General features: G+C 45.6%; 1 protein-coding gene across 6 annotated transcripts in view; it reads right to left on the reverse strand.

Moving 5' to 3' along the window:
- NRK (Nik related kinase) overlaps window positions 1-23822 on the reverse strand; it is a 105676-nt gene that overhangs the window by 22627 nt on the left and 59227 nt on the right. For 5 of the 6 annotated variants that reach the window (XM_056359457.1, XM_056359456.1, XM_056359454.1 and 2 more), the window contains 7 exons: window positions 21230-21382; window positions 12507-12638; window positions 11554-11621; window positions 9855-9973; window positions 6910-7007; window positions 5669-5787; window positions 1833-1926 (listed from right to left, as the gene is read on the reverse strand). In XM_056359457.1, coding sequence (XP_056215432.1) covers window positions 1833-1926; window positions 5669-5787; window positions 6910-7007; window positions 9855-9973; window positions 11554-11621; window positions 12507-12638; window positions 21230-21382 — 783 coding nt within the window. The remainder of the gene's footprint in view (window positions 1-1832; window positions 1927-5668; window positions 5788-6909; window positions 7008-9854; window positions 9974-11553; window positions 11622-12506; window positions 12639-21229; window positions 21383-23822) is intronic. The other variant, XM_056359458.1, reaches the window with a different exon arrangement.

Genomic DNA, 23822 nt, shown 5'->3' on the forward strand with positions numbered 1-23822 from the left:
CGGTGTCCCAGATGGGACGGGCAGTGCAGGGGGATCCACCCCTGGCCATGATCGGTCAGGGTACCTGAAAGCCATCGGCACCAGAATGCAGAATATGATGGGAGCCAACCGCTACACCAGAAAATTCCTCCTGATTTACACCGAAGCAAAAAGCACCACCAAACATGAGCAGCTCCTGGCTGGTTGAATTCAAGGTAAGCCTGTGCATCATACAGACTTTGATAAACAACCAACTGAAATCAGATCAGCTTTTTTCAATGCTGGCCAAAATATGAAAAGAAAAATAAAAAAGGTAGATAATTCTAAATAAAATATATTTGCCTTTTAAAAGACAAGTCATTAACTAGAAGTCAAATGGATGGTCTAAGTATTATACATTTTGATTTATATATAAAACCCCAACCCAACCCAAAACACACGTGCCAGTATAAGATTAGGGAATCAAGCCAGCACGGGGCTTTTTTGTCCAGTTTTGAGTCAGATCTAGCTGAACTCAACCGAACGCCCATTCAAATCATTTGGGCCATTCAAACTACCTCAAACCAGTTCGTGCTGATGGGCCAGGGAAAGGGATGTTGGAACAAGTCATGGAGACTCATGACGGCTGTGGTTGGTGAAGCAGAGGTGGGCAGAAGGGACAGGAGTCTGCGTCAGGAGGAGGGAGAAGACTGGAGGCATCAGGGAAGGTTTGTTAGGAGAGGCGGCAGTGATCTGTCCATTCTCACTCCTGCATCGTCCTCCCCAAACCCATCAGAAAATGTGACCTCCACTCTTCTCCATCCTGCCTCATCCTCAGTCTGGGCCTCAAAGACCTCATCCATCTCCTTTCCCTCAAGCAGCCTATTTCCAAAGCCTGGATATCAGGGGAGAGGCAAAGCACTGGGCTGCTTTACCACAAAAGAAATACTGATTTATGCCCCGTTTGTAATTCCTTCTCTGAAGCAGGGTCTTTCCTCCTCGGAGATGGTGTGACAAAGGTGAAGTGGGACTTCCCATTCTCAGTCAAGAAGGATGCCACTCTGGTTTGAAGCTTAGAAATCCCACTAGAGGTAATGAAAACTCCTTTTTCTTCCTAGCCCTGCCACAGCTCATACAAGCAGCTCTGGGGAAAACACCAGTTTCACAGCAATTTATTATCCTGATCTGTGAAACAGAAGTACACTCAGTAATACGTGAGAAGTGTTCTGACGCTGAGTGCCAGTCTTATTACTGTGATTTTTTTTTTTTTGTTTTTGACCACAAAGAACATTGTTCTGCTTTTTCTGTCTTCATCTTTTCTGCACTGATGTTTATCACAGGGGAAAATCCACATGACAAAGTCTCTACTAGAAACTACAGCCGGGAAGGAACCACAACATGACATGCGAGAAGACGTGTATTTTTGCTAAGCCAGTAGGGAAAGGTAAGGTGGTTTTCCCCTCTTCTGGTAATAATTTAAGTAGTAAGAGGTAGGTTTCTTTAAATTGGAATAAAAAAATGTCAAGATTTTTAAAAACAGCCACAATGCACACCAACAATAATCAACAGTGTTGCTTTTTGCGACCTGCCCAACGCCTTCAAGAAATACGTTGGCATCAGAAACTACTACCAGGTCAATAACAAGGACAAATAAAGAAGCACAATTCCATACCTAAATGTAAGTATTTTTATAGGAAGCACAAACCCTGAAGGTACACATTTTTTCAAGGCTTAGAGCTATAATTTGCAATGACAGAGCAGGACTTCAGAGAGAAAGTGCTGCCGAGAAGAAACGAATACAGCGTTTATCATGCATGTTAACGATCTGGCTCCCCCCCCAACTGTACCCACCCCCTTACAAATGGCCAAATTACCTTCTGTTCTGTGACAGTGCTTTGGGGTTTCAGTTCAATTCCATCTGGTACTCTCGTCCTTGAGAAATCTGCCACTCTGCTGCTTAGCAGTTGCCTGGTAACAAACTCCAATTAATGAACAGAACTAGTTCAGAGGGGAGGGAGGGAGAAAAAAAAAAAAAAAAAAAAAAAAGAGCCCCAAAACCCAAAAAGACCCCTCCACACACATACACATGTTCAAAGCATAATTAACATTCACTAGTTACTCTTACAGGTTCTTGCACAAAAGCAAGCTGATTAGTCTGTGGATGTGCCTGAATGGACTCGAGCCTGACGACCACTCGCACACAGCAGGGAGCTCTCCCCACCTCGATGCAGAGCATCCCCACCTTGACGCAGAGCATCCCTTCATCTCCCTGCATTTCACTCATCCTTTTTCCAACAACGCATAGCTCAGGCAAGTGGAAGCTGGTCCCTCAAGCTGTCATTTGAGAACTGCCTGCTCCAAAACTGCTCCTGTCTCAACCTTGTACACTACCCGGCACAGTGCAATGATGAGCTACCCTGCTTTCCAGAGAAAGAACATCACCTGCACTTGCCAGGGGGAGAGCCGGGGCTCCACTGTGTCACAGTATCTTTGCCAGTGCCTAAAGACAGGCTACACTGGGATTTCATACTGTGAATCAGTCCCTGAAACACAGACATCCTCACCTTACGTACAAAGAAAGAAAGAGAATGTTGCCCAGTGCACACAGAGACAGAAGAACGCGCTGGACTGGCTGGGGCCAAAAGCCCACCTAGCCCAGCATCCTGCCTTCCACAGTGACCAAAAGCAGACACCTGAACAAAGAGCAAGAACAAGGCAAGCACCTGCTGTGATATTCCCTAGCATACTATTGCCTCCCACGCAACCCGTGGTATCTGCATTTTAAACTTCTTCACCCAAGTGGAGCTGCCTCAGACTTCTGTCAGGGAGGCTCTGGCCCCATTTCTGTGCATTTCCACCCACATTATCTATTCCACTTATTTATTTACATACATTTATTACTGCAATCCATTTAAGCCTATTACATGTCTGCCTTTCCAGTATAAATAAAACTGACTGGATTCAGGATGCTGGTGTGAAGAGCCCTACCAGAGCCACATGAGAACTGGTAGATTGTAAGGGTCTGTTTTTTCAAATGCCCAATGTGGTAACAAAGAAGGTCTGGTGAAAAAGCTACCAACTGAAGATCGCAGTGAAGGAGTAGAAGTTTTTGTGGCTTTTTTTTTGTTGTTGTGGTGGTGGTTTTTTTGGTTTGTTTGTTTTTTGTTTTGTTTTGTTTTGTTTCGGGTCATCATATAAATATTTGCATCCTAAACTTGGAAGGAATGGCAAGATATGGAGTAGGATCAATGGTGAGTGCAAGGACCTGTTCTTATCCGGAAAGCAAGCAGCAGCTGATCTTAAATGATGCCAACCTCCCACTTAGTAGAGGGAGAAACTATTTCCTAGCAAAGCACACACCTGCACCCACCTTGTCCAAATTTTGGTAGGGAACAGTATATATAAAGGCAGAGAGAGGCAACTGAACTCTACAGAATGAGTCCCACGAAACTCAGTGTTTTAGGGGGACTGTGACTGCTGCAGGCACTGCAGGAGGAAGCACTCTCAGCAGAGCAGGAGAAATGAGCATCAATGGAACAGATATGCTACGCAAGCAGGTAAGATGCTGGATTCCTTAAAATAAAAATCTGGTGGGTGTGTGAGGAAGAATTCTGGCTCATCTCACTATAAAGAAAAACAAGACCAGAAGTTGTTTTACTGGTGAAAGACAGCTGCCCTTAGTCGTGGCTTCCTCAGAAATAAGCCTGCTCAGGGTGGTTAACAGGATTCATCCAAGAGAATATGAAGTTTTTTATCTTGCACATATGCATGTTCCAAACCCAGTCCTACTGGGCACCTCCATAAAAGCTGGAGCGTGGACATCAAAAGCCATTCCACAGCCCAGGTAAGAACAAGAAAACACAGACTGTTTTCAATAGCCATCTAAAACTTGGACCAAGGTGTTTCAGCCAAAGCCCACAGAGAAACAGCCCTACAGACTGCAAGGGACGTCAGATCCTACACTCACATGTTTTAGACAGCAAGAGAAAGAAAAACCTTCACTTTATCCTAAATATGCAAAGTTTCAGTGCTGGCTGCTCCTTTCACTTTGATCACTATCTTTTTTGCTATTTACTTGGTAATAATCAGGATGTCTTTCCCAAAGTATCTCTCTTTTAATACAAATGACGTTCAGCCAAGGTGAAGGGACTTTGCTAACAGACGACACTATACTTCTGATTCTGCAGTAGTTCTTGCGGTGGCTGTGTGCACGGGAAGGCAAACCTGACAGGGATCATCGCGCTCATTCCACTTTCTCTAGAGGACTGGTGGATCTCACACACAGAGGAGATGCAAATAACACATGCAGATTTTCAAAGGCAGTGATACCACTCCTTCAAATCATTGCAGCATGCAAGGATCACAGCGACCTAACACTTACACAGCAAAGTCATTGCTACAGGGCAAATCCATATTTTTATGTAGAGTCTTTCTGAGGTCTAGGATAAATTCTATGACCTAGAGTGAACGAAACTTTTTACAGACCAGAATAAGGTGGTTTGGAAGAGGAGCAGCAAGAAAATAAAGGCATTACAGTAAAAAGACAGCTCTTTCAGGTGCGCTGAATAGGCTACAAGGTTTTTCAGCTTTGAAAACTGACGTCAGAAATGCAAATTAGGAGCATATGCAGGCACAAAAACTCTACCTTCCTCAGAGCAGCCCAGGGGAAAGGACTGGTACCAGGCCAACACAACAGCGTGCCAACAGTGCTACAAATCTGTGCATCTCTTCCCGAGGACTGACAACACTGCATGTGCAATCATGTCAGAAGAGCAAAAGCCCCATCCCAGAGAGCTCTGTGGCCTCGTGGTGCACTTCCAAGTAAATCCTAGAACTTGAATTAAACCAAAGTCTCTTTGCAAGAAAATTAGAAGTTTCATTCATCGATGCTAAAAAATAATTCCGTTTGCTGTTCCACACAGCAGGGCTGGCCAACTGACCCCCTGACTCTCTCTCACTTGGACTAGCAAGCTATTTGCGCTCTGTTATTTCTCAGCACCATACACATTTTGTATGACATGTAAAACACCACAAGATGTCAGTCACAAAATCAACAAGAGGAACTGGAAAGCTAAAGGGAAACAGTTCAGGTGAGATCAGCTTGGTACGAGCCACAGCATCATCTGGCAACCACAGAAATTGTGCAAAATAAAAATGCTAAAAATACTGCAAATTTTACAAAAACATACCCTGCTTATGCTATTCCCTCTTTATAAATAGCCATGGTGATGGAATCAGCTTTCCAGTGGTAATTATTTCTCCCACAGCGAAGAGACTCTCTGAATACAAGGGTCATGTTTACCTTGCTTTTTTAACTGTAACCTGTATTTAGCATGAATGCGTGCAGTTTTCTTTCCCTCTCCTTTATTCCTTCAAATATTCCATTTACACGTAGATCAATGTGAAGTTATCTCTATAAAAGCACTACTTACTGATATTCAGTTAAAAGAAGACATTTCTTCATTGTCCCAGAGCAGCAAGTCATCAAAGCTTATTACACTGCATACATCTGATGGAGCAAACACTCACCCCTGGGAGTTCATTACAGTGTGATTAAACTGCTTAATTACAACTGACATAAATGACTGATAGTAACTTCTGAGGGAAAGCAGTATTTATGCATGCCAACCTTTTCCAGGTATTTAAAAGTGTGTAATAAAAAGGAAGAAAATAATAGTAATAATGGAAGAGAAATAAAAATCAAGCAAACCTTGTGTGGTTCGTGTCCTCTTCATCACTACTGCCAACTTCATCACTTGAGGAGGAATAGTCTGCTGCTTTTAAGAATGAGTTGGCACCATCCTTCACCTTGGCAAAGGAGCCTGGACTCTGAGTAAAGAAAACTCAGTTGATTTTTTTTCTCTCATGGCAGAGCCCATCGCTAAAGAGCACATGCAGTATTTTACTGACCCAGCACATATAGTTATTGCAACTTCCACACCAAAAATGCTTTATTAGGAAGTTGATGTCTTTGTGACTCGGTCTTCATGATTCAACCTTCACGCTTTGCAAGAGCAGAGAAGTCCTTCCTCGTTTCGCACGAGGAAAGGAGTGCTCTGCACCAGGACTAGAGGACTGCACCAGCCTGAGTCTCGTTCTAGCCCTGGGCTACCTGGAGGCTTGTGGGGCCATGTCTGAGCACGGGCTGTGCCTGGGCCAAGGGGTGCAAAGCACCTTTGGGCTGGGAAAGCAACACCAGCACAGCCATGGCTCACCCCCCCAGGGCAGCGAGACACCCCAGCCCCACAGCAACTCACACCAGCGGCAATGCCCTAAACACAGAGTCTTCTCCAAAGCTCCGGTCCCTGACAAGCCAGGAGGGGCTGGGGACTCTGGTGAGCTGCAGCCATCCCCTGGAGCCACCCAGGCTTTAAAATGCCAAGCATCCCACAAACTTTTAAAATGCCAAGTGTGCCACACAAGAGCTCCTGCAGAAGGCACTGTGAGCTCCAGTTGTCTGCTAGGCATCCCACCCCCAACCCCCCCCAGAGAAAAGGAATGCCTCAGTAAATGTGGGAAAGCAGTAGCCAACACCCCTTCCAGCGGGGGCACGTCAGCGAACGGAGAGGCAGCGCAGCCTTGAGTGTCACAGCCTGGCAGCACACTGCCGGGCACTTCCACACTGGATACTTGCACAAGTCACTGGCATAATTTTGACTTTAGGGCTGCACAACAACTGGACCTCCTGAAATATTAGTTTAATCCTTTCTAAAGATTTATCATCAGGTTCAGGAAAATTGAACTCCCCGCCGACGAGCTGAGCTGGACACAAGTCAGACGTGGACCAAAAGCTGATGGGACGACACTAACAGGGCAGCGAGCTCCAGCCAGCCCCTCCGGCAGGCTCCGGCTCCTCAGCCAGCCAAGCACCAGAGCAGCCCCCTGCACAGACAGACCCGTGGTGGGAACTATGAACAAAGCAAAAATACCAGCGGATGTAAAAGAACCTACCACAACCTGGCCTGGATGAGAAACTTTTTCAGGCTTGTTATGCAGTTGCAAGTGGTTTTGGGACAAAGCGTTCTCCGCCTTGGCTGGTCCTGGATTCCCTGATGGGGGGAAAAAAGAATTTCTTCTTTTAAATGCAGGTGCAGCAGAGAGAGAAAGGACACCAGTAAGACAAGCACACATAGTTACCACCCAAAGCAGATACCAGTGTCTGTTGACATACTTCGTTTTCATCTTTGTTGCAATGGGCAACCTTTTTGCTTGTTTCCCAGTGGTTCTGGAGGCCACAATATTATGGATAAAAATTGATACTGGTGCGATTTAATGCTGCAAGAGTGAGACAAGCAGACCAAAACCTTGGCAACATGCTCCCACTGCACACCAGCAACTGCTCCATGGACTGGAAGGCAGCTTGCAAGGGAAAAAGGGTGAGAGCATGCTAATTCCTTCTTCTGATCCTCTTCTGGAGGGGAGACAGCTCATCATATCAGCAACTGCTGGCCCTGTTCCAGCACCAAAGGAGGCACCCAGCTCTACTCCTGTGGCTGCAGGTGGGGGGGTCAGGGTGAGGGTACAGGAGCCTGGGCCCCCAACACACGCTTCTATGAGCAGATGTGTTGCCAAGATTTGTCCTTCATAAAACTATTGCACAAGAACAGTCTAAAGGGTCCGAATTTCTAAACCCAGCTGGACTGTGGGCAAACAGCTGCGCTAAACTCCACTCAGGAGCACGGGGTCAAGCTAAAAGCAGAAGAGGATTCACCGTTTCCCACAGTGGCACTGGGAGAACCATTTTCCAGTCCCTGCTTCCCCTGGGGCACACAGAGCGTCACTTCTCAGCTCCCACTTCCACTTTGTGCCGTGGGGAAGCAGTTAACAGCAGCCCTCACTTTTGCAGAGAGCTGGCCCCTGCTGCGGGCCAACTCCGAGTCAGGTGGCACCTCGTGACACTGCCCAAGGTCAGGCAGTGGTTACAAGGAAGCTGCTTCGCTCCCAAGTGGCATGGGGACCTACATGTGCCACCACGCTTGCACAGCTACTGAATACCCAAGCAAGTAAGACTAGAGGAGCTGGCGTCCGTCCGCACATGCTGATGCCACGTTAGGAGGGATGCTTGCAAGTAATGAAGCGAATCTTCCCTTTCGGTGCCCACACAGCTGCCTGGGGAAGAACAGAAGCAGCCTTGGAGACCTGCTGTCTTCTGCACACAATTCCTGATGGAGGGGAAGGGAGGGACAGAAAGCAGACGTGCCCTCACCCTGCCCCTGGGACACACGAGCCAGCTCAATGTCTACCTTGTTCAGCAGTCTGTCCCATGGCTGTCCCACTGCTACCAACGGGACCCCGTGCAAGCTAAGGGGGCAGAATTCAAGTTCACACAAATTGGGATTTGTATTTGGTAATTTAGATAGTTTTACCGAAATGGCTTCACATATTCATGTATTTTGCAAAGCTTTTAAAATGCAGAATCTCTTATTGGTCAACGAGTACCTAAGCAACTCAGTAGAAGTATTAGCTTTAAAGTATTTATAGTCCTTTCCTGCCCAATTCATTATCCCTGTGGGCTTGGGAAAGCAACAAACTCTTTCTGGAACACCATAAGCCAGAACTAGCTGTAATTTAATGACACTTAAGAACCCAAGGAGACAGTTGAAACCACAAGGGAGGCTTTCTATTCTTTCCATTGCTGGTGAGGTTTTCATTTCCCCATGCCAAAATAGCACAGGATGTACACATCATGCAGACATTGCAAAGTTGAGCTGGGCTGCTGCACGTTGTTCATCTCTATGCTGTTATTCGAACATAAAATGACATAAGAGCAAAAAGAAACAAAACTCAAGCAGTTTAAAGTGTGCTTTGGATTTCTCTTGAAGTAAAGCTTCCCATTCTGTGTGGTTAGTGAAAGCAAAACTGGCTTGATTGTGTAAGTGTAATAAATAAGCTATTTGGTCTTCATTTATCGAGGGCTTGCAAACTAACAATGTGAGCCTCAGTTTAAAAATAAATGACCTCAGCAGCTCACTGGTGTGGTTTCAGAGCATTTTTAGCATCCACCCTGCTGCAAATTGGGCATGATTCCCCATCTTTAGTAGTCAACCTGGATGCAAAGTGTTTAACACACCACTGCTTTGCAAGAAACCGCCCTAAAAGTGACCTTAGGAATCACAATAGAGGAACAAAGCTGTCCACTTCTGCCCCATGCCCCCATCTGCCAGATCACAGGTCATGTCTCAGGAACACAAGTCTGCACTGCAAAAAGTCTGCACCATCATGAGCAAGCCCACTGCATTCCTACACTGCTACCCATGATACCAAAGTAGCTTACAACGTTGCACTTTGCTTAAATTGGATGAGATATCTCTACATTTTAACTACTTACCTCTCCTTTTTTTTTTTTTTCCCAGTTCTCCTATCTTTCTGCAAATCAAAGCATACTGGAGGAATGTTTCATAAGGTGCTGTACAGAGAATCTCACGCTTCCTTCAGCCGGCACATTATTAGTGTGCAGAAATATTAGTGTACAGCAACTGCTCATCTGTATCATCTTTTCAGTGGGCAATGCAAAAAAGCAGCATAGGGCTATACAGAAAATGCCAGCGGGTGAACATTAGTATTGAATTACGTCTGTATGTCTGTAATGTTGGCTCTGCTGAGTTTCAATGGTGTCAGTAAGTGCAACAGAACTGATTTTTTTTCTTAATTGAGGCAATTCAAATTTTCTATATGGAAATATGCTCACAGTCACTTTTTGACTCAAAAGAGGAAGTGTTTCTATTTTAGGAACATGGAACCATAAAATCAGAGTGCTTTCAAAAGCCGACCACCAGAAGACCTCATTAAAAACAATATGCCATTTGCAAAGCAGCGCTTGACACCCCGCAGAAGCCCATTGCACATGATCAGAATTTTGCACGTTTCAACTGGTAAAACTTGGACTTAAGAATCACCTGAGGTTGACTGGCTGCTCTGATGAGATCCCATCTCCCACTGCCTGTCACCCGGAGTGCTGCTGCTGCTGCTGTTTAGCTTCAGAGCGTGTCCCCTGGGGGATGGCTGATGAGTGTTACTAAACAGAAAGACAAAAAGCAGATCAGACTATCTTGGGTACAGGAACACAGACTGGAATGGACCTCCCAGGCCACTGAATCGAGTTCCCTGCTGTTACTGGATAATATAATACTGATCAACAAAAATTTTATGTTCATTGCTGCTCCAAACAGGGCCACCCAGTAGTGGGAGAAAAAGATGGAGCGTTTCCTTCGGGCAGTCATTCTGGGAGATTACAGAGATTCCCGAGTCATTACAAAATACCCTACTGTATGTACTTCCCCCCTGGCCTCTTCAGATCTGTGTTGTTCCCAATTCCAGAATCTCACAGCTTTTACAGATAACGAAACCTGCTTCAGTACCCTCCTAGAAGATACATCATCACTGGCTTATCAATGGAGAAAGGAATGCACCGGGCAGTAAAACACCCTGCCAGGCTCTGAAGCTGCTCACTTGTAACACTGTGGTTTACTTACACATTTCTCTTCTGCTTTGCCTCCTATAATTCCTAAGTAGAGAGCATTTAGGGCTTGACTTGACTTGAAAGTTATTTCAGATGATGTTTCTGACCCTGGCTCATCAGAAGTGCCACACATTATCCTGCTATGTCAGCTAAAGCTACTTCCCTTTCGGATCTCTCCAACCCTAGTTTCTCACAGCATTATGTTCCCCGATTAGACATCCAGCGGCAGCTACCCTTTACTGCTGAGCTCTCTGCATCCTTGGTCTTTTCTCCTGGGATATGCAAAACTACACTAGACTTAAGGGCAGACTGCCAAAATAGTCAAGATACATCTACAGGCAGCCTGTTCAAGCTACTACCAAGCAAAACAAAGCTACAGGCACAAGCTTCACAAGCTGTAACTGCAAGTGCCTATACAGGGACTTGGGGCTGGACCCCCACCCTGCCAGTATCCAGGCACCTAAGTCCCCTTTGAAACCAATGGCACAGGTGCTGATGTAGAGCATCTGCATGAGCATCCAGGCAGCCCTGATGATTACTACTGTCACCTGCCACCACCAGTGTCGACAGGCTAAGATCTCAAGTAAGCTGCACCTTCAGCAGCCACTTACTCTAACCGAAGGGAAAGTAGATCATAACCAGATCACAAGAAGTTAAATGACTGCACAACGTGCTGCCCGTTTACTGGGAAACAGATGCACACTTTGCATGCAAGCCACTGGGCATGCCAAACAAGCTGAACCAAATGAAACAACCCGTTGCAGGAATTATTACAGCTCTAGCAGCCCTTATATATTAAAAATATGGCTTTCCAGCAGAAGACAGAACTAGCTTGCATGAAAAAGAGAAGGAGATCTACAAGAGGCTTGTTTCTCTTTAGTGATTGACATAACTGATTTAAAGGAAGCTGGCTGAGATACTTCCTTCAGGCTTAAGATGAGGAAGTTTGGTTAGTTATTTTTGTGGACAAACTGACTCAAAAGACAAAATAATTGTTACTGCTATTAAATGAGGTATGAACCCCTGTCAGTTTTGGTGTTACTGAGTTTATGGCTTTGTTTTTAATACATTGGCTTTAGTTTTCCTATTGATGGTAAATCAGCATTAGTATAAGCATAAAACACCGAAGAGCTTACCTTGAAAGGCATCTCTGATGGCCAGGCTGATCCCTGCCGTAAAATTTAGAGGTTGTCCTTTCTGGAACCTTAAGGATTTAATCAAATGCTTTAAGGTTGCTAGTGATATTTTAGATTCAGTTAATAAACCTAATGCTTACCCTGTATTAATGCAAAAATAAGGCTAACCACCACAAATGACTAATGCTTCAGCAGGACCTGTGGAGAGGTCTTCCATGATAGCAACACTGGAAGCTGCAAGTCAGCAGCAGGTACTTCCAGTTTGCTCCAAGCCTGTGCAATCTATCAGGGTGCAGACCACAAGACATTGCACCCTTCCGTAGAGTTGGCGTTATTCTTGGTCAGTATTTAAGGGAGACAGGGAAATATATCTGCGGTCATTTAATGCAGCTTTCCCTGCGTGGTGCATTACCTTACGTTGCTACCAAAGGGCTGGGGGAAGAGACAGACACACCCCCCCAGCTGCAAAGCAATGAAATGAATACACACACACATGCATGTAAACAGCCCCACACAAACATTCTTGTACTTATTCTTAGAAATTCGGTTAAAAAGAAATACACCATCACCTCAATTACACAAACTAATGAGCTCTTCCACAACAAAACACATTTTTCAGAGAAAGGGCATCTACAAATACTTGGTCTAACAAAAGAAGTGTATCGGCATAGGGTCGTAGAATCATTTAGGCTGGAAAAGACCTGCATTCGCAGATCCTGCAGGTATTATATACATACACATATGTATATAATATATGTACATACATATCCCAGCACTGGCCTGCTTATAAATTTCCATCTTCTTTCTAAATTACCGAGACCCAGTTAGTGTACAAGCAATGAGATTTTCACTGAGTTTCATGAAGTCCAGAGGACTGATACTACACAGCGCAGGGGAACTGAGTGGAGTGCTATTAACTACTGATAGTGCCAAACACCCCAAATTTCACGTACCTTTGGGGGTTGTTCTTCGTTTTGACTCATGCTCCAGAATACGTCATCCTGCACAGGGCTGAGTGGTGTCGTCACCATATCTGACAGTGAACTGCTGTGGTACACGTCCTTACTAGCCCGGAAATTTTCACACTTAAAATAAATGAAATACATGTTAATTGTACTTCCCCACCCATGTAACAGGTCCCAGTCTAAACTGACATCAATGGTTCCACTCGTGAGAAAATTTTTAGTAAATGTGCAAGGAGTATGGTGTTTGGATACAGCCCTATTAATCTTTTTCTCTGTGAAGTTATCCATTCTAGCACGTTAGCATATTAGGCACAAATATTTCCAGATAAAGGGCACACTAAAAAGAAACAGCAAAACCATCTCTGCTGTACATATATCTCCCCTTCTTAAATCTATCGAGAAGCTATAGGCCATCGGCAACACGCAGCGAACTAGTTAACTGGATGATGCAAAAAATACTGTTGAGTAAGTATATTTCATTTCAAACCTGACCAATGCTTCCATTTCAGGATTTAGACAGTATCAGCACTGGGGGAACCCACCTTCCCTAAGTTAGATGCTGACTTCCAAAAGAGACTTAGCAAGCCCACCACCAACCTAGAGTCAATGGAGACAAACTGCCAGCTGGAGGAAGCACTTTCAACTCTCCAGTGGTTATGAGGGTGCCCTGGCCCTCCCCTGGACCAGATTTTCCAATTACTTGAAAAAAAAAATAAAAATCAAGCTTGAGAATGCAGTAAGAAAGAAGTAAGAAACTATGCTCAGATATCACGGGTAGTCATGTCCAGGTGCTCCCATTGCAACTGCCCACGTGTAAAAGGTATCTTCCAAGGTATCAAATGAGAGCATTGGGATTGCAAATGCCCTCATCATGGTGGGGGGCAGCGGGAGGGGAAGAAATCAGATCACTGCCTTACACAGTCTTCACTGTAAGGGACAAATAAGCAGTGTAAAACTCAAGCTCAAACACTCAGTATTTGGTCCTCTGACTCTTTCTGTAATTAAGAGGAGAGGGGTGGGGGGAAAGAGAGAGACAAGAAGGAAAGGTCCCTTAAATTCTACATCCTAATGATCTATTACACTGGCATCTTCCAAAGGGGAAGAAAGGCAGAAAGCTAAAAATGTCAACTGAATGTACTGATCCTCCCTGAAATGACAAATCCTCTTGGACACAAGACTGAGACAGAACCCGGGAACCGCTGTGTAAGCTGTGCCTGTCTCGAGGGATTGCAATGCTAGAGCCAATCTGACGTTTCAGAAACAGAAAAAAAAAAAACCCAACCAAACCACATTTGAAAAACGCCTGAAGCTACACCACTCTGTGCTTTATCTTGTCAGACCTCCCATGCAAAGCAAGACCCGGGCTCTCTGGGAGGCACCTCATCCTCAAAGGCACCGCAAGATCAGCACCCCCCCACCTGCAGGGGTCCGAGAGAGGCCAGCAGGTTTGGGCTTGAGCCAAAGTTCAAACTCTTGTGTCCTGCCTGAGTTACTGCAACTCAGCTCAGAGGCGGCTGCAGCTTGGTTTCCCCAAAGAATGACTCAGATGACTATTTTAACCATTTACAAGCCCAAGTCTATAAAAATTCTCCAGTTCCCCAGTCTTACGAAGTAAAATACAGTGAGAACTGCAGCTTTTCAATAACGTAACACGATTATAAACTCCCTGTAACTCGACATGACTAATTATTTCATGGGAACAATGTTCACAATCATTTAAATATTAACAAGTAATAATTCTAAAACTAGTTAAAGATGCCAAACATCCATCCATATGTCCCATCACAACCTCCCAGACCAGCACAGCACAGTCAGCTCTTAAAAACAGTTCTGTGAGTTTCACCTAGTTAAATATTCAGGTGCTTTTTCTGCCTTTTGTCTGTTGCCTCCCTTTACAGAAAAACAACTTTTTCAGCAGTTATAACATCTCATAATCCATGCCCTTTCTTTTTGTCATAGTAACTTTTGTGTCCAACATGACTGTCACTAATAATAGTTTTCAGTTAACCATAATTATTTCAACAGCAAAGTGCTCCCCTGAAACGAATCACCATGGCTATAGGAATAGGTTTTACAGCAAGTGTATTATTACCAGAGCATAGAGGATTTTTTTCTCCTTGCCACTTTTTCAACAAGATACTTACGTTTCTTCCTAAATTCTAACTTTTGAGCCCTGCAGACTACCAGAAAACTATTTGTGCTTAAAAGCATGGAGGAGCTTTGCTGAATCATGATATAAGTGACCGGGTGAATCCGAACTCTGCAGATGGTGCCCACGTACCTTCCCTGGGCAGAGAGAGACCAGTACAGTGGCTCCACGTAAAGCCAAGAAGTGACAACCTGCTTTTGGGATGATTTCTGTATGACCTACAAGACCTTGCAATTCCACAGCAAGCCAAAAATGTCTCAGGGAGACAGTGTGTTTAATATTCCCCTTCAGTTTTACAGATACAATAATTTGTGTGTGTGGAAAAAAAATTAAATAAACGAATAACAATGGTTCTAAACTACTGAGACTTGAGCCTTAAACAGTTTTTGTTGTAAGTAATACTGAAAGAACAGCAGCTCCTCTCATGCACAGAAAGCACTGGTAGACAAAGTGTTACCTACTACGTGTCTTCAAACCATACAGGCACACCTAACAGAGCTAAGGAAAAGGAACCTTTGCTCCCTGGAATTATAAGATGATAGATACAGTACAAATGGCTGATTACTGGAGTTTTTTAAAAAAATATTTAGGAGCACAAAGTTTTAAAAAGACAGGCTGCACTGCTTTTTGGAAGATGCCTGTTCCTACTTTGAACTCGGTCTGCATACAGGGAGTAGAGAAATGCAGCTGTTGTTACAAAACAGCATAAGGAGAAGGATTTTCTTAAACTGCTGAGCAGATCCGCTCTGGGATACTGGGTCAGTCCACGACCTAGTGCATAATCAGCTCTAATAGTGTTAGCTTCTTGTTCTGTTCCAGCCACATCACTCCAGACGATAGAGGAGATCTAGCTAGCAAATCCTACAGGAAAACCCCAGAGTCAATTACAAAATGGAGTTCGTTTCAGATGTGAGCTGAATTCCTCCACAAGTCAGGTGGCAGGTGATGCTGGGCAGAGAAACAGAGTCAGTGACTTTGTTCTGGAAGTCTCTGTGAGATCCTGCATGTATCCCAGAACGGCTTGCCCCGCAGCACCACAACCAGAGCCAGATCTGCTACGGCGCTGCGGCCAGCACAAGGCAGGTGGAGATGGTACACTGATCTGGTATATCTCACGTTTCTTACCAGACAGACAGGCTACAAGACCCTAAGCAATCATGCTCCCTGCCCCTCAGGGGCTGTGTTGAGATTTCCAGTGAAGTAATTTTGAGAGGGATCTGGGCAACCAGCATGTGCCACAAAACCGCACAGAACACAGCCATTTAAAACAAGAAGTCGATTTTGCCTGAGCAGAGCAGTGATGACAGATGATCCTTCTCTGACAAACCTGGCTAGAAGCTCTTCAGCACAGACATCTGTGATGAATTCAGCTTGCATTCTAACTCTGTAGCTCACTTTTATTTTAAATCAACAAGGCACCCACGTACCGAACTTCAGAAGTATATTGCTGTGAGTCTTTCAATCTCCAGGTGACTAACTGGCCCATCACTCATGTTGCCTTAACACTTCCACTTGATACAGTTAATGCAGGCAGCATATCCAAACATCCTACTATTAGCATCAACAGCTACTGCCAACCAGCACAAGGAAACCCGGCCCTTCAGAGGATTTATACATTACCCATTGAAGTTCATCTGGTCTCCATGCTCACACAGCAGGTACCAGTACAGACTGGCTTCTCCCTGTCCACACAGACTCTTACCAGCCGGAGCACTGGTGAGTAGGTAACAGGGCAGCTACCAGCAGGGAGTGAGATCGCACGGTAACAGCTGTGTATCACTTGCTGCTATTACCCTTAAGTAACACCATCGCTTTAAGGAGCATAAAATTTTTACAGCGTAGTTTCGATGAAGGAATGTGAAAGAGGTTGGTAAATACTGCTACATTCCTCACCACTCCCCTCAGCAGCTGGGAGAGGTACTACCCCACAGGGAAGCACTGACAGGGTGCAAAGGAATGAAGCGACTTGTCCTAGGCGATGCAGCCAGCCTAGCACATAGCTCCTTTCATCCTGGAAATGGCATTTTAGCAGGGCAGCGTTACCCTCTGTACAGCCACCGTGCTCCTGCAGAATGCCAAATGCCCTGCAATAAACTACGGACTCTCCTACTGCAAGGCTGAAATATTTGCCTCAAGGCAGCAGCCAGCCTCTGCCCAAGGCTAAGATACAAATGTCCTTCTTGTAGACCTTGCAACAGCTCTCCAGTGATTTGATGCTACAAGCCAGGCCATCAGCTCAGCCCGGTTACAATACTCGTGACCTGAAATGACAAACAGGCTCTGGAAAAAGAGGATTGTGAGAAGACAGACAAATATTTTCCTGGTAAAAGCTATCGGATGAAATGGAGCCATTCCTCTGCCAGCAGCTGTCTGCGGTGATTTTTCCACCATCACCAAGCAGCAACCTAAACAGGAGAGGCACAGGGAGGCTTCGACTTAATGATGCCACCAGCCAGCCTTGACCTGCCCCCCACTGACCCACTGCAGGGCACGAACAGGAGAGGGGAGGGCTGAGCCAGGGAGCCTGATCCCTGAGGACCCTGGCTATGGGGAAGGAGCAGCTGGGGAGCACTTTGCAAAGCACAGCCTGAGAAAAAGGCAGAACATGAGAACGATGCTATGAGGAGGGCTGCTTCAGGACATGCTGACATGGTTGGTAAACGGAGCTGCTGCTGAGGACATGATTTTTAAGGCACTTCTATATCTTGTTTTTTAAGGCACTATCCAGATCCTGCTGGGGCACTTCAACCACGCCAACACCTGCTGGAAAAGTAGCATGGTGAGCTGCAGGCAAGCCAGGAGACTCCTGGAATGCATCGAGGATAACTTCTTAGAGGCAGGTAACAGACAGCCCTACCAGAGGGGATGCGACACTGGACCTGCTCATCACCAGTGCAAGCAAGCTAACTGGTGACATCACAACTGGAGGCAGCCTGGGCTGCAGGATCGTGCCCTGGGGGAGTTTGCAGTCCTGAGGGATACAGGTCAGGTAAAGAGTAAAGTCAGGACCCTGAATTTTAGGAAAGCAAACTTCCAGCTGCTCAAGGAGTTAGTCAATAGGGTACCCGGGAAACTGCTCTCAGGGACAAGAGAACAACACAGAGCTGGCAGATCTTCTAGGACACTTTACCATAGAGCAGAAGAGCTCCTGATCGCCAGGTATAAAAAATCAGGAAAGGCAAGAGACTGGCATGGCTGACTTGAGACCTGCTGGTCAAACTAAAGGGCAAGAAGGAAATGCACAGGCAGTGGAAGCAGGGACAGGTATCCTGCGAGGAGTACAGGGACACTGCCTGGTTGCGCAGGGATGGGGTCAGGAAGGTCAAGGCAGAGATGGAGCTGAACTTGGCAAGGGGTGCAAAAAAGTAACAAGAAGGGCTTCTATAGGGATGTCAGCCAGAAAAGGAAGGTCAAGGAAAGGGTACCCCTGCTGATGAATGTGACTGGCAAACTGGTAACAATGGACAAGGAGACTATTCGACAGCATTTTTGCCTCAGTCTTCACTGGCAACCTCTCTTCCCACACCTCTTGAGTGGATGGACCTCAAGATTGGGATGGGGGGAGCAAAGTCCTTCCCACTGTAAGAGACGATGAAGTTCAAGACCACCTGAGGCACCTAACAGACATAAATCTACGGGACTTCATGAGCTGCATCCCAGAGTGCTGAGGTACACGCCAAGCCACTCTCCATGACATTTGAAAAGCCACAGCAGTCAGGTGAAGACCCCAGTGACTAAAAAAAAGGGAAACATTGCACCCATTTTTAAAAAGGGTAGATAGTACCCTGGCAACTACCGACCTGTCAGTCTCACCTCTGTGCCTGGGAAGATCATGAAACAGAGCCTCCTAAGAAGCTACATTAAGGCACATGGAGGACAGGGAGGTGATCTGAGGCAGCCAGCACAGCTTCACTAAGGATGAGTCTTGCCTGACCAAACTAGTAGCCTTCTGTGATGGAGTGACTGCATCGGTGGACAGGGGAAGAGCTATGGATGTCATCTGTCTGGAGTTCTGTAAGGCCTTTCACACAGTCCCCCATAACATCCTTGTCTCTAAATTGGGGAGATATGTATTTGATGGGTGGACTGTTCAGTGGATGAAGAATTGGCTGGATGGTCACATCCAGAAAGTAAGTGGTCAATGGCCCGATGTCCAGCTGGAGATCAGTGACATGTGGTGTCCCCCAGGGGTCTGTAGTGGGGACCAGTACTGTTTAATATCTTCATCGATGATGTGATGGAATCAAATGCACCCTCATCAAATTTGCAGATGACACCAAGCTGAGTGGTGCAGTGGACACGCCTGAGGGAAGGGATGCCACCCAGAGGGACTTGGACAAGCTTTTCAAGTGGGACCATGTGAACCTCACGAAGTTCAACAAGGCCAAGTGCAAGGTCCTGCACAAGGGGCAGGGCAACCCTTGGTATCAATACAGGCTGGGGGATGGTGGGTTTGAGAGCAGCCCCGAGGAGAATGACTTGGGCTACTGGTGAATGAAAAACTGCCCATGAGCCAGAAATGTGTAGTCAAAGCCCAGAAAGCCAGCCGTATCCTGGGCTGCATCAAAAGAAATATGGCCAGCAGGCTGAGGGAGTGACTCTGCCCCGCTGCTCTGCTCTTGTGAGACCCCACCTGGAGTGCTGCGTTCAGCTCTGGAGTCCTCAGCACAGGAAAGGCATAGACCTGTTGAACTGAGTCCAGAGCAGGGCCATGAAGATGATCAGACGCTGGAGCACCTCTGCTGTGAAAAAAGGCTGAGAGAGTTGGGGTTGTTCAGCCTGGAGAAGAGAAGGCTCCAGGGAGACCTTATTGTGGCTGTTCAGTACTTAAAGGGGGCTTAAAAGAAAGATGAGGACAAACCTTTTAGCAGGGCCTGTTGCTATAGGACAAGGGGTAATGGTTTTAAACTGAAAGAGGGTAGATTTAGACGAGGTGTAAGGAAGAAGTTTTTTATAATGAGGGTGGTGAAACAGTGGAACAGGGTGCCCAGAGAGGTGGTAAGTGCCCCATCCCTGGAAACATTCAAGGTCAGGTTGGATGGGGCTCCGAGTGACCTGAGGTAGTTGAAAATGTCCCTGCTCATTGCAAGAGGGTTGGACTAGATGGTGTTAAAGGTCCCTTCCAACCCAAGCCATTCTGTGACGCTATGATCTTCCATGTGGGCGTTCACCAGAAGCTCACGCCAAACAAAATTTCAGCAGCCATCAATGAGCTTAAGAAAAGCTTGGGATAATACAACCTAACCTCACAGTAATAACCCATAATTGCAGGTAGCTTCAAAGAAGTCCACAGGCCCACCCTGCTGCCAGGGCTCAGCAGTGAAGCAGCACGACATGCTCTGAAAGCAGCCGAGCTGAAACTAATAATGCATCCTCCTCTGTGGTCCAACCTTCCCCCTTGGATCCAAGATCCAACACACAAGCAAAAGAGGCCACAAGACACCACAGCAGCACACAAACAACGCCCAAGCCTGATCCGAATGCCATTCTGCTGTGAGTACCACCAGCTAAATCCCACAGAAGCAACTGGAGAGATGGATCAGAAGGTGTACATCCATCCATCCAGGAGTCCAGCACAAAGCAGGCTGCCAAGAACACAAGTGCTATGACCTTATATCCTTGTTGAGGGAAGGAATGAACACACAAACAAAGTGCTGTGGGGAACTGTAAAGGCAATAAGATTATTCCAGCCACTGCATGTTTTTAAAGCAAGTGGAGATTTCCAGCTTGAATGAGCTATGCTCACGCTTACAGGAATTTATTCCATTTCTTCTGGCTGTCTTGGTTTTCTTTTGCTCACACATGCTTACAGTCCCTTCACAAGAGGCTGGAGAAAAAAGCAACTGCAGACTAAGCTACTTATTTCACACACTGTCAAAGAGTGGGATGTTGAAAGGGAGCCAAGTTTTTGGGCACACTGTAGGAAGCCTGAATCACCTGTCCCAGAGCTGGCAGAAATAGCAGGAGCTAAAATGTTTTGTGCGAAGGTTTCCAATGCAGAACTTTTATCAGAGTGCTTTTATTGTACAGGTACCACTGCTACCTCCAATACTGAAATTTTTCAAGTCGCAGACCTTCTGGGCTCTTTCCACAGGCAACATCTAGCTCTGCATTGGTCCTTAGTGCATCTCCATATACTTGTAGTTTATTTCGTAAAATCACTAACAGTCTTGCTTGTTTATATGGTCTTCAGGGATAAAAATTCTGGCTTTGGACTTGTTTTTTAAAGTGCCACATGTATTTATGGCGCTATGGAAGTAATACATCATTCAGGGACTGCAACGGCACAGTCCTTCAGGCTTTCTGCGAAACATCTAAAAGGAGTATCATGGAATCGACAATCAAGCATCAAGTACGTAAAAATAACTATTATCTAATCCTGATCTGCAATGCCTAAGTATAATTCCACATATAATTTAGCAGCACGTGGTGGCACTAAAAAAGCCCCTGAGCTGGTTTGCACAGTCCTCATTTGTGCCAGGAGGGAAGCAATCAGATTTCCGATGGACTGTTCTGCTTAGGGACCACCCGTGCGCTCCCCGTTGGGGCAGCAGTACCGTACCTGTACCAACACGGCTCTCTGTGGCGCAGGGGTGCAAGGGCTGGAACTGCTGCCCGAGCCCATCCTGGCGTGCAGCGCGGCATCGTGCCCCAGTGCCGCTGGCCACTGCAGGGAAGGCTGGATGCTGTCACTTTTCTTTTTTCGGTCCTCGGCCTGAGAAGGAGAAAAGCAGCAGCGTGTTGCACACCGAGCCTCAGGCTCTGCAGCCTGGGTGCTCTCCACCAGCAGCACGGTGTGTGTCGGCTCCGACAGACCTCTCCATCAGGGAGCAGACAGCCCTGGCACAACGCAAACCATTACTGCCTCCCCATTTGCAACTTTCCCTTTCCCACCAAGTTTCCATACTGCAGCAAGGAAAAGGGCCTGAATTGCTCCGTTTGCTGCAGGCTGGGATTTTAGCTGGGAGGAATCACCTGTCTGCATCTACTGATCGTTGACAACATGCTGCCTGTTTTGCTGTGCATTTATTACCCCCTTCTACAACGCTGACATTACTGCATGTTGCTTTCTCCTTTAAAACGCTTTTAACACTGTCTTTTGGTATGTTACTTGTATTGGGGAAAGGGCTAAGGAACATGATCTAGAAGGAATAAAAGTCCTTTTATTTCCTGAGGGCATTGCTCATTACAAAAATCTTTATCCTGCGGTTTTGATCCCACTACTTGTTCCAGTTCCATTCAACATGACTAATTGCAATTCTCTAGCGTAAAGCCTTTAGCGTATCCTCTGATTCAGCAGCCCAGAAACAGCTTGGCACAGAAAACTAGAGATTAATGCCATAAACCCACATGGTTATCTGTGTCTGGGTGGGCATTCTTAATGGTATCTCTCACTATATCTGGATGCTTTTGCCTACGTCAGGAAGGTAAGTGTGTTCTTAACACAGCTTAGGAAACTGCTGAAGAGATGGAAAATTATTCCACTTAGTCTCACAGATCTCAACTGGGGGAAAAAAAGAACACCAGAAAAAAACTCCACACACACACCCTCTTATTAAAACAAGCGACCACAGCCAAATACCATGATGTTCTAGCCCCAGTGAACTTGACTGTTTTACTACTCTTGAGGCCAGATTTTTATTACTTGCAACTCCTACTAATGAAAGGCAAATTTCACCATAAGCAAGCAAGAAAATGCAAAAGCTAGATAAGATAATTTACATACTGCCTCTGCGCCCAAAGGGTGCTTGCATGCAATTTGTCATGATCCACACGGAAACCCATGCAGCCGACACTTTGGGCTCCCAGAACCGATACCAGCCCCAACCAGGTGCTGCCCGAGGTAGGAGTTCTTGCCTCTCAGCTCATGAGCTCCGGTGCAGGTGGGACCAGACACAGCCCAGAGCAAGCTCCCATCTGCAGGCACCAGAGGAAACCCACCCCGACCTGCCTGCCACAGGACGAGTGCAATGGCAAAGTCAAGGAACTCCCAAAGAAAGGGTTCTGTGGCCCCAAATACTAAACTTGAGGCTTTGGAGGGCTTTAGGGGTTTTTTGTTTCTTTTTAATGCCTCAATCCAACAGTAATTCTGGGGAGTTTTGGTATATCAATAATTGGTTCTCCAAATGCCAATGAGCCCTAAAAAGTGTGCAATCTCACTCTTGAGCAGGCTATCCCTACCCCCGGTAGATCTCTCCCAACAGAGAAACTAGCATCTCTTTGGCTAATAAACTGGGAAAGACCACTATCAACAAGTTCACTGAATTATCACTGTTAAAAACAGTCAAAACTTGAAAGCATTTTAAAATTGTTGTGAACAATTATGATTGCTGACAAAACTATGAAGTCTCAAACTTCAACCAAAAAATGCAATCCTGTAACACCAATTATGATCTTAGCGGAAGGATCCGTGACTTCCAAGAAGTTCTGAGATTACATAAATTACATTTATGTATGATAAAATAATTTATCCTTTAAAACTGGAGTATATTATGGTGGCCATAATGACAACAGCCTCGTGCTATGAACCTAAAATGCAGGCAGCACTTTACCTGCAACTAGTGTTATTTAATTTCACCACTATGTTAAGCTACCAGGGACTGCACACTGAATTCCATAATACATTTCACTTGCTACAGAGGGGCCATTTACAAACACATGCCAAACCCAGAGATGAGTACTTAAGCTGACATTCTGCAGTTCTTTTGACTTCTAACTACAATGAAGTAGAAAAGAAAGTGAAATTATCTCAATTGAGTTGAATTTTCTTCCCATCCACCGAAAGCCTAGCAAAGGCAAAGCGTTTCTATTGACTTTGATGTTGTGTATTTAGCAAAAGCAGTTTACTTCTCTGTCCATACCCAGTTTACTCCCCAGCTGGAATAAGACCCAGTCCTCCACCATCAAACAAATACTGATTTCAAGAGGAGTTCATTCAGATTTCCTAACAATTTGTTTAATGAGTCAAAGCAATGAAGCCTTTGGAGCTAGGGCATTCGGGTTTTTGACAATGAAGTTGTACTTCAAACAGATTTATTCTTGTTTTTACAAACTGCTGCTCTAACAAGGAGCTTAATATCTTTTGTTTCCCTGATTTCATATTGCTGCTTACCTGCATGCAGACACTATTCAGTTATTAAAATTCATCATTCCAA

This window comes from Falco biarmicus, chromosome 14 (genome assembly GCF_023638135.1).
Source record: "Falco biarmicus isolate bFalBia1 chromosome 14, bFalBia1.pri, whole genome shotgun sequence".
Lineage (NCBI taxonomy): Eukaryota > Metazoa > Chordata > Aves > Falconiformes > Falconidae > Falco > Falco biarmicus.